This window comes from Corticium candelabrum, chromosome 1, assembly GCF_963422355.1.
Source record: "Corticium candelabrum chromosome 1, ooCorCand1.1, whole genome shotgun sequence".
Classification (NCBI taxonomy): Eukaryota; Metazoa; Porifera; class Homoscleromorpha; order Homosclerophorida; family Plakinidae; genus Corticium; species Corticium candelabrum.
The window spans coordinates 819,192-830,824 of NC_085085.1; the positions used below are offsets into that span (position 1 = coordinate 819,192).

General features: G+C 48.2%; 2 protein-coding genes across 2 annotated transcripts; one reads left to right on the forward strand and one right to left on the reverse strand.

The window, feature by feature from the left end:
- The first annotated feature begins 601 nt into the window (after positions 1-601).
- Positions 602-5,156, forward strand: LOC134180068 (uncharacterized protein K02A2.6-like). The gene has a single exon (XM_062647153.1). The coding sequence runs from the start codon at positions 800-802 to the stop codon at positions 4,955-4,957; it is 4,158 nt and encodes a 1,385-aa protein (XP_062503137.1). The 5' UTR covers positions 602-799; the 3' UTR covers positions 4,958-5,156.
- A 13-nt stretch (positions 5,157-5,169) lies between these two features.
- On the reverse strand, positions 5,170-9,030 carry LOC134193195 (uncharacterized protein K02A2.6-like). The gene has a single exon (XM_062662006.1). It carries the CDS (start codon positions 9,028-9,030, stop codon positions 5,170-5,172), a length of 3,861 nt encoding a protein of 1,286 aa, XP_062517990.1.
- Between the last annotated feature and the right edge of the window lie 2,603 nt (positions 9,031-11,633).

Consider the following 11,633-nt stretch of genomic DNA (forward strand, 5'->3'; position numbering starts at 1 on the left):
GATCACATGATATTTTACTCTAACCTGCACAGCTCATACTGTATGATCATGATGATAATATTGATACCTGCGTACATTAATGATTTAATTAATATGTTGCCCATGCATTTAGTCACATACAATTGTACAAAAGTATTTTCAGTGTTTCACTGAAACTCAGTGCCACAATCTGCTCTGTCAAACAGGCACGTATTCTTTAGTTTGTACAAGTGTATACAGCTTGGTCAAAGTTGTAGTTGGATAGTGGAGTGTCTTGGATTGAGATCGACATGCAGTGGTTAAGCATCCAACGTGCATCCTAGAGGATATACTGTAACCATGAATGATTACATGATCACGTTCACCACAGCACCAGCACCTTGCACTGTGCTGTAGGGAAACCGCTGTTATGTGTATGCGAGTCAGTAGTTTTATTTCTTGCACGTGTTGTGTTCTGCCTCAATAAAGTGTTGAGCTACATGTTACATGGTACAGGGGTCCACTCACTTGCATACGCTGACTAGAATGGATGGTCAATGGCATGTGTGTCTATACTACGTGTAATATGAGCAGAACATGCGTATTGCTTACCCTCAAATCTAAAGAGTTACTTACTGTAGTGTTTGAGGTCAGTTAATGTCATTAAGTGAGGACACGCCCTTGCGGCTACTACTATCTATTACTTAGGTTTCTAGCCCTGCCACTTGTATTCAGTTCTGTTCTAGCCTTGGTACAGTACAGTACGGAAAGCTACTCGTACGTAGCACGTTGTCTACTCGGTCCTCAGACTACACATTTCACATTGGCGACGAGGTGAACTATGGCTACGAACAGGGACTCAGAGCGCCGACCTATCGAAACTCTCGATATCACAGGCCCCGCACACATTGTTGCAGAACGATGGCGGAAGTGGAAGAGGAGCTTCCAATATTACATAGAAGGTCAAGGCATCACCGATCACTCTCGTCAACGCAGTCTCCTGTTACACTACGCAGGTACAGCTGTGCAGGACATACACGAGAGCCTCACAGAAGCCGCAGTTACAGACGATAATACGGCATTTTCTCGTACTGTGGCTGCCCTTGACACATATTTCCAGTGCGCGCCCAACACGCCCTACGAGCGCCATACCTTTCGTCAGATGAGACAGAACGATGATGAGTCAGTAGACCAGTTTGCGTCCCGTCTCCGCATGCAGGCAAAACACTGCAATTTTCAAGATGAAGACGACCAACTTCGAGATCAGCTGATCGAACACATCCGTGATGCTCGACTCCGCCGCAAATTACTTGAAACTGTCGATATACAACTGCGAGACGTCTTGAAGACAGCACGTGTTTGGGAGTCAGTTGACCAACAAGCAAGAGGAATGCAGCACGCTCTCACACCTGCCGCCGTAACCAATGCCAGTGGAAAAAAGCCAGACGACATTGCAGCTGTCCGATACCGCAGACAATTGCCAAAAGGTCAAGCAAAAACCCACAGCGACGCCCCAGCATGCACACATTGTGGTCGATCAGGACACTATGCACGCTCTGAAGCTTGTCCAGCACGTGGGAAGACTTGTAACAAGTGTCACAAGCGCAACCACTTTGCGTCACAGTGCCGCAGTCAAGGAGTTTCCGCGTCATCTTCGGGCTCACCGCAACGTCGCGGTACCAACCACGCCTCCGACCGCAGACAGAAACACAGACCACCTGCTCGCCGCAGTGACCGCGCTCATCAAGTCACCGCATCTTCCCAACCGGATTCTGGAGAAGATGAGGATGAGTCATTCGCCTTTACGATTGGTGATTACGACGGCCAAATGTCAAAGCAGCTGTCAACTTCAACACCAACAACCATGATTAGTTTGAACGGCGTTACCACACAAGCACTAATCGACTCTGGAGCTTCTTGCAATATTATGGGTGACGATCTCTTTCACAAACTCTGTTCACAAGGCCTGAACGTAACGCTACGAGTAACGAGCAAGACGCTGTACGCTTACGCCTCACGTCAACCACTTGACGTCGTTGGTCAGTTCACGGCCAACGCTACGATACACGGAAGAACAACGCCCACCGAATTTGTGGTAATTCGGTCGAAGGGGCAGCTTCTCCTCGGCAGGAAATCAGCTCAACAGTTTGGAGTACTGCGGTTGAAACCTGAGCGACCGCACACCGCACACACGGTCAACACGTCTGGTGATCAGTTCCGGGTCGACATCGAACAGCGATACCCGCAGCTCTTTCACGGTGTCGGCAAGTTGGATGGCTACCAAGCGCATATTCACATTGATCCGCAGGTCAGACCAGTCGCACAAAAGCCACGACGGATTCCTTTCGCACTTAGAAAGCCTGTTTCGGACAGATTGGAAGAACTCCTTACGAAGGACATTATCGAGAAAGTCGACGGTCCTACGTCATGGGTTAGTCCAGTTGTCGTCGCGCCGAAGGCGTCCGGAGAAATACGCCTATGTGTTGACATGCGCCGTGCGAACGAGGCAATTATCCGTGAACGTTACCCAATTCCAACGGTTGATGAAATTCTACAAGCACTGAACGGCAGCACTGTCTTTTCAAAGCTTGATCTTCGATGGGGATTTCACCAGGTCGAGCTTGACGAGGCGTCACGTGATATCACTACATTCGCTGTCAACGACGGTCTCTACCGCTACAAACGCATGATGTTTGGCATCACATCGGCGCCAGAGAAGTACCAACACATTGTCAGCCAACTTTTGACCGATTGTCCGGGTGCACTGAATATTGCGGACGATCTCATTGTCTACGGGCCAGACCAAGGGACACATGACGCTAACCTGTTCCGAGTACTCGATCGCCTTCGAGAATGTGGTCTCACCCTCAACCTACAGAAGTGTTGGTTTCGCAGAACTAAAGTCGAGTTTTATGGCCTACAGCTGTCAGGACAGGGAGTAGAGCCATCCAAGGACAAAATTCAGGCAATCATCGATGCACCACGCCCAAGTACCGCAGCAGAACTACGCAGCTTTCTTGGGATCGTGGGATTCAGCGCTCGATTCCTACCCGACCTCTCCACGACTGCAGAGCCTCTACGCCGAATCACACACAGAAACAATTCTTTCACGTGGACCGACGAGCAAGAGCGAGCTTTCACGAAACTAAAGAAACAGCTTGCTAAAGCCACCGCACTCGCGTACTTCGACCACACTGCACGTACACAGGTCATCGCAGACGCCAGCCCTGTTGGTCTCGGAGCAGTTCTCGTACAACAACAACCTAACGGTTCGTCTCGTGCAATCTGCTATGCCAGCCGCACGCTCACCAGTGTCGAACGCCGCTACAGTCAGACGGAGAAGGAAGCTTTAGGTCTTGTTTGGGCTTGTGAACGTTTTCACCAGTACCTGTACGGCACAACTTTTGACCTTGTCACCGATCACAAACCTCTCCAAGTGATATACTCTCAATCGTCAAAGCCATCTGCACGCATCGAACGATGGGTTCTTCGACTCCAGGCGTACACTTTCAAAGTAAAGTACGTCACCGGACCAAACAACATTGCTGACGCCTTGTCACGTTTACCGACCACCAGGATCGACGACGCAGTGGACACAGGTGATACTGAAGAGTCAGTCCACATAGTTACGCAGTGTACCGCTCCGTGTGCTATAGCAATAAAGGACATTGAAACCGCTTCAGCTAGTGATGATGAGCTACAGACCATCCGCCGATGCATAAGCACCAACGACTGGACACATCTCCCTCACAAGTTCATGCCGGTTCGCCACGAACTTACAGCTATCGGTCAAGTCGTTCTTCGCGGTACCAGGATAGTACCTCCTTCATGCTACCGTGACCGCATCCTGGAGTTAGCTCATGAAGGCCATCAAGGAATAGTAAAGACGAAGGAACGCCTCCGCACTAAAGTATGGTGGCCTGGTATCGACCGACAAGCGGAAATGACGTGTAAAACTTGTATCAGTTGTCAAGCCGTCAGTCAGCCGCTTCCTCCAGCTCCAGTCAAATCAACGGCACTACCACAAGGACCGTGGGAAGACCTAGCCACAGATTTGCTGGGACCTCTACCGACAGGAGAAACGCTACTCGTCACCGTAGACTACTACAGCCGCTACTTCGAGGTTGACATTCTACGGTCTACTACCGCGCAGTCCGTCATCAACCGTCTCAATGTTCATTTTGCACGGTACGGTATCCCGCGAAGCATTCGCACCGACAACGGACCGCAGTTCATTGCTTCCGAGTTCACTGCTTTCCTCAACGAGCTAGGAATCCAGCATCGCCGGAACACACCTCTTTGGCCACGGGCAAATGGAGAAGTAGAACGACAGAACCGTACTCTGTTGAAGGCCATCAAGGTCGCGAATCTTGAACAGAAACCATGGCGAGTGGAGTTACAAAGATTTCTACTAGCCTACCGGTCTACACCTCATTCAACAACAGGTGTCAGTCCCGCCGAGCTACTCTTTCGCCGTCCAATGCGCAGCAAGCTACCCGCTATCACGGATACGGTAAGTGATGACGTATCTGTTCGTGATCGTGACTCTGCACGTAAGCAAACCACGAAAGATTATGCTGACCAGTCGAGTCGTGCCCTGGACCATCCTGTCACAGAGGGAGACAGAGTTCTTGTCAGAAATACGACTCCTGCGAATAAGCTCAGTCCTACTTTCTTGCCGGATCCGTACACAGTTGTTTCTCGTCACGGGGATCAGCTTGTCCTCGAATCTCCGGGAAAAGTCAAGGTTAAACGCAACGTCCAGCTGACGAAGCCGGTATGCGAAAGGAAGGAAAGAGATGAGGACGTTGAGATATCAGCAGGCAGCAGTGAAAGTGCAAACACCGACAGCAACACCCAGGCAGATACTGGAGACCAAGCTGCAGCCACGACCCCGACACAAGACATGTCTGAGCCAGAGACACAACAATCAGAACGACCGAAGCGAACTATAGTCCCTCCTGCGCGATTTAAATCGTTTGTGACTTCGTTTCGTTAGTTTGTATACGTTCAATTTGTTCTCCGTATTGTTTATCTAAAGGAAGGGAGGGAAATGTAGTGTTTGAGGTCAGTTAATGTCATTAAGTGAGGACACGCCCTTGCGGCTACTACTATCTATTACTTAGGTTTCTAGCCCTGCCACTTGTATTCAGTTCTGTTCTAGCCTTGGTACAGTACAGTACGGAAAGCTACTCGTACGTAGCACGTTGTCTACTCGGTCCTCAGACTACACATTTCACAAGTAGGACTGAGCTTATTCGCAGGAGTCGTATTTCTGACAAGAACTCTGTCTCCCTCTGTGACAGGATGGTCCAGGGCACGACTCGACTGGTCAGCATAATCTTTCGTGGTTTGCTTACGTGCAGAGTCACGATCACGAACAGATACGTCATCACTTACCGTATCCGTGATAGCGGGTAGCTTGCTGCGCATTGGACGGCGAAAGAGTAGCTCGGCGGGACTGACACCTGTTGTTGAATGAGGTGTAGACCGGTAGGCTAGTAGAAATCTTTGTAACTCCACTCGCCATGGTTTCTGTTCAAGATTCGCGACCTTGATGGCCTTCAACAGAGTACGGTTCTGTCGTTCTACTTCTCCATTTGCCCGTGGCCAAAGAGGTGTGTTCCGGCGATGCTGGATTCCTAGCTCGTTGAGGAAAGCAGTGAACTCGGAAGCAATGAACTGCGGTCCGTTGTCGGTGCGAATGCTTCGCGGGATACCGTACCGTGCAAAATGAACATTGAGACGGTTGATGACGGACTGCGCGGTAGTAGACCGTAGAATGTCAACCTCGAAGTAGCGGCTGTAGTAGTCTACGGTGACGAGTAGCGTTTCTCCTGTCGGTAGAGGTCCCAGCAAATCTGTGGCTAGGTCTTCCCACGGTTCTTGTGGTAGTGCCGTTGATTTGACTGGAGCTGGAGGAAGCGGCTGACTGACGGCTTGACAACTGATACAAGTTTTACACGTCATTTCCGCTTGTCGGTCGATACCAGGCCACCATACTTTAGTGCGGAGGCGTTCCTTCGTCTTTACTATTCCTTGATGGCCTTCATGAGCTAACTCCAGGATGCGGTCACGGTAGCATGAAGGAGGTACTATCCTGGTACCGCGAAGAACGACTTGACCGATAGCTGTAAGTTCGTGGCGAACCGGCATGAACTTGTGAGGGAGATGTGTCCAGTCGTTGGTGCTTATGCATCGGCGGATGGTCTGTAGCTCATCATCACTAGCTGAAGCGGTTTCAATGTCCTTTATTGCTATAGCACACGGAGCGGTACACTGCGTAACTATGTGGACTGACTCTTCAGTATCACCTGTGTCCACTGCGTCGTCGATCCTGGTGGTCGGTAAACGTGACAAGGCGTCAGCAATGTTGTTTGGTCCGGTGACGTACTTTACTTTGAAAGTGTACGCCTGGAGTCGAAGAACCCATCGTTCGATGCGTGCAGATGGCTTTGACGATTGAGAGTATATCACTTGGAGAGGTTTGTGATCGGTGACAAGGTCAAAAGTTGTGCCGTACAGGTACTGGTGAAAACGTTCACAAGCCCAAACAAGACCTAAAGCTTCCTTCTCCGTCTGACTGTAGCGGCGTTCGACACTGGTGAGCGTGCGGCTGGCATAGCAGATTGCACGAGACGAACCGTTAGGTTGTTGTTGTACGAGAACTGCTCCGAGACCAACAGGGCTGGCGTCTGCGATGACCTGTGTACGTGCAGTGTGGTCGAAGTACGCGAGTGCGGTGGCTTTAGCAAGCTGTTTCTTTAGTTTCGTGAAAGCTCGCTCTTGCTCGTCGGTCCACGTGAAAGAATTGTTTCTGTGTGTGATTCGGCGTAGAGGCTCTGCAGTCGTGGAGAGGTCGGGTAGGAATCGAGCGCTGAATCCCACGATCCCAAGAAAGCTGCGTAGTTCTGCTGCGGTACTTGGGCGTGGTGCATCGATGATTGCCTGAATTTTGTCCTTGGATGGCTCTACTCCCTGTCCTGACAGCTGTAGGCCATAAAACTCGACTTTAGTTCTGCGAAACCAACACTTCTGTAGGTTGAGGGTGAGACCACATTCTCGAAGGCGATCGAGTACTCGGAACAGGTTAGCGTCATGTGTCCCTTGGTCTGGCCCGTAGACAATGAGATCGTCCGCAATATTCAGTGCACCCGGACAATCGGTCAAAAGTTGGCTGACAATGTGTTGGTACTTCTCTGGCGCCGATGTGATGCCAAACATCATGCGTTTGTAGCGGTAGAGACCGTCGTTGACAGCGAATGTAGTGATATCACGTGACGCCTCGTCAAGCTCGACCTGGTGAAATCCCCATCGAAGATCAAGCTTTGAAAAGACAGTGCTGCCGTTCAGTGCTTGTAGAATTTCATCAACCGTTGGAATTGGGTAACGTTCACGGATAATTGCCTCGTTCGCACGGCGCATGTCAACACATAGGCGTATTTCTCCGGACGCCTTCGGCGCGACGACAACTGGACTAACCCATGACGTAGGACCGTCGACTTTCTCGATAATGTCCTTCGTAAGGAGTTCTTCCAATCTGTCCGAAACAGGCTTTCTAAGTGCGAAAGGAATCCGTCGTGGCTTTTGTGCGACTGGTCTGACCTGCGGATCAATGTGAATATGCGCTTGGTAGCCATCCAACTTGCCGACACCGTGAAAGAGCTGCGGGTATCGCTGTTCGATGTCGACCCGGAACTGATCACCAGACGTGTTGACCGTGTGTGCGGTGTGCGGTCGCTCAGGTTTCAACCGCAGTACTCCAAACTGTTGAGCTGATTTCCTGCCGAGGAGAAGCTGCCCCTTCGACCGAATTACCACAAATTCGGTGGGCGTTGTTCTTCCGTGTATCGTAGCGTTGGCCGTGAACTGACCAACGACGTCAAGTGGTTGACGTGAGGCGTAAGCGTACAGCGTCTTGCTCGTTACTCGTAGCGTTACGTTCAGGCCTTGTGAACAGAGTTTGTGAAAGAGATCGTCACCCATAATATTGCAAGAAGCTCCAGAGTCGATTAGTGCTTGTGTGGTAACGCCGTTCAAACTAATCATGGTTGTTGGTGTTGAAGTTGACAGCTGCTTTGACATTTGGCCGTCGTAATCACCAATCGTAAAGGCGAATGACTCATCCTCATCTTCTCCAGAATCCGGTTGGGAAGATGCGGTGACTTGATGAGCGCGGTCACTGCGGCGAGCAGGTGGTCTGTGTTTCTGTCTGCGGTCGGAGGCGTGGTTGGTACCGCGACGTTGCGGTGAGCCCGAAGATGACGCGGAAACTCCTTGACTGCGGCACTGTGACGCAAAGTGGTTGCGCTTGTGACACTTGTTACAAGTCTTCCCACGTGCTGGACAAGCTTCAGAGCGTGCATAGTGTCCTGATCGACCACAATGTGTGCATGCTGGGGCGTCGCTGTGGGTTTTTGCTTGACCTTTTGGCAATTGTCTGCGGTATCGGACAGCTGCAATGTCGTCTGGCTTTTTTCCACTGGCATTGGTTACGGCGGCAGGTGTGAGAGCGTGCTGCATTCCTCTTGCTTGTTGGTCAACTGACTCCCAAACACGTGCTGTCTTCAAGACGTCTCGCAGTTGTATATCGACAGTTTCAAGTAATTTGCGGCGGAGTCGAGCATCACGGATGTGTTCGATCAGCTGATCTCGAAGTTGGTCGTCTTCATCTTGAAAATTGCAGTGTTTTGCCTGCATGCGGAGACGGGACGCAAACTGGTCTACTGACTCATCATCGTTCTGTCTCATCTGACGAAAGGTATGGCGCTCGTAGGGCGTGTTGGGCGCGCACTGGAAATACGTGTCAAGGGCAGCCACAGTACGAGAAAATGCCGTATTATCGTCTGTAACTGCGGCTTCTGTGAGGCTCTCGTGTATGTCCTGCACAGCTGTACCTGCGTAGTGTAACAGGAGACTGCGTTGACGAGAGTGATCGGTGATGCCTTGACCTTCTATGTAATATTGGAAGCTCCTCTTCCACTTCCGCCATCGTTCTGCAACAATGTGTGCGGGGCCTGTGATATCGAGAGTTTCGATAGGTCGGCGCTCTGAGTCCCTGTTCGTAGCCATAGTTCACCTCGTCGCCAATGTGAAATGTGTAGTCTGAGGACCGAGTAGACAACGTGCTACGTACGAGTAGCTTTCCGTACTGTACTGTACCAAGGCTAGAACAGAACTGAATACAAGTGGCAGGGCTAGAAACCTAAGTAATAGATAGTAGTAGCCGCAAGGGCGTGTCCTCACTTAATGACATTAACTGACCTCAAACACTACACTACTTTCTTGCCGGATCCGTACACAGTTGTTTCTCGTCACGGGGATCAGCTTGTCCTCGAATCTCCGGGAAAAGTCAAGGTTAAACGCAACGTCCAGCTGACGAAGCCGGTATGCGAAAGGAAGGAAAGAGATGAGGACGTTGAGATATCAGCAGGCAGCAGTGAAAGTGCAAACACCGACAGCAACACCCAGGCAGATACTGGAGACCAAGCTGCAGCCACGACCCCGACACAAGACATGTCTGAGCCAGAGACACAACAATCAGAACGACCGAAGCGAACTATAGTCCCTCCTGCGCGATTTAAATCGTTTGTGACTTCGTTTCGTTAGTTTGTATACGTTCAATTTGTTCTCCGTATTGTTTATCTAAAGGAAGGGAGGGAAATGTAGTGTTTGAGGTCAGTTAATGTCATTAAGTGAGGACACGCCCTTGCGGCTACTACTATCTATTACTTAGGTTTCTAGCCCTGCCACTTGTATTCAGTTCTGTTCTAGCCTTGGTACAGTACAGTACGGAAAGCTACTCGTACGTAGCACGTTGTCTACTCGGTCCTCAGACTACACATTTCACACTTACCATATATTTTTATATATTTACATACATTTTTGCCATCCAATTTATTGATATGTAAATGCAAGATATCTTACTAACAGCTTGTTGGGAGAGGCAAATCAAAGCATACTAATTACATTTTGTTAACCAACATGCAATTACAATGTTAAACAAAGCCGGCAGTTAAACCTTTCTTGTTTGATTGTGTTGTGCAGATATGACTGCAAATCATGTGAGAGGAGAAAATAAATGTTTACTTGTTAGTGGTGTGGCAGGCAGTCTAGGAAGAACTACTGTAGACCATAAGGTGTGGTACAACTTTAGGAAGGTATTGGTATTGTTTCATGTCTACTTGCTTGAGGTCGCTGTAGACATGCTAGTAAGTATGAAAGAGTTAGAAGAAATTAGCAGTCACCAGAACACATGCAGCTATACACGAGTAGTGAAATGTTTTCTTTTACAGTGTTTACCATCTTTAACAGATTGTATTATTTTGATTAAACGTTATCTTTGAACAAACGCCTCCCTAGTTTAAACGCCTCATCTGGGAGTGCTAACAAACAATACAAGACTGCGGCTTTTATTAGAAGAAATAGGGTAATACAAACATCATTGCACTACTGTACAGTGTTGTGTAGAGTGAGTGGATTGTGTATTGGGAATCGTGTGTCTGGAGCTTGCCTTGTAAATTACATTTTGGGTTGTGCATTAATTAATTATAGTTAATTCAATTAAGTAAATTACGCATAACTTACTGTACTGCAGATGATCATTGTACAGGAAAGTTTCTGACATTGTAAGCACGGGGTGATTAACTGATGGATACGTTTTACAGTGTGAGGTATATGATGTATTGTCAATGTGCAATGGTTGATACATTTGATGTGCTGATTGATTGTACACGATACTTTAATTTGTAAATTGATTGTAGACGTTTAGATTGAGTGACACACGGTGACACTATAGCTTGTCTGTTTGTCTGCTTGACTATTTACATTCTTATCGTATCATTTGAGGTAAAATGATGTTATGAAAATTACTACTAACTGGCAAGATTTTATGGACTACGATTGACATTGGTTGACTCATTGGCCAAAGTGGTATGTGGGATGTATGCAAAGCTACGGATAGAATTCAGTGAAGCTACAGAACTCATTTTGGTATGGAATGGTTCGGCTATTAGGTATTTCTCTTCACTAAGTGTCACAATTAATATATTAGAAATAATAATTAATTATTTTATATAACAAGTTAGTATTACGTCATCTACGTTTCGTGGCCCAAAACGATTGCTGATTGGCTCCACAAACTTCTCGAGCGTGAACCTAGATAGGTAGGTAGCGACATACCGACAGACAGACCGGAAGTCAATTCAGCCTGTTTAGAGTCAGCTTCTCGCGAAGCAGTCCACCACTCATTGTGGTGTCCTTCTTTTACGCTCGTAGCTTAATAACAATAGTTTGTCATAATCTGTTTTTGATTGTCAGTTTTTTGCTTGTTTGTTTATTTCTTGTCCATCTGTTTATCTCTCTCTTTCTGATTTCTTTGTTTATTTGTTTGTCTGTCTGCAATCTAACTGTCAATTTTTGTCTCATCATTAATTCTTACTGTTACGTATCTCATATGAATTTTCTGTTTTACATGACAGTGTGGTGTCTATTGCAGGCTCTCAAGATGAAGAAGAGAGAATCAAGGAGGTTGACGAGATGCTTGCTGTTGATGAGAGCAAACGCAAATGTAACTCGCTGAAAGAGATGCAGATCATGCAGCTAGGCTTCAAAATCGAAGCATTTCAGATCAAGAGAAAGAGACCTGATCATCCAATGGCTCAACTTTTACCAAT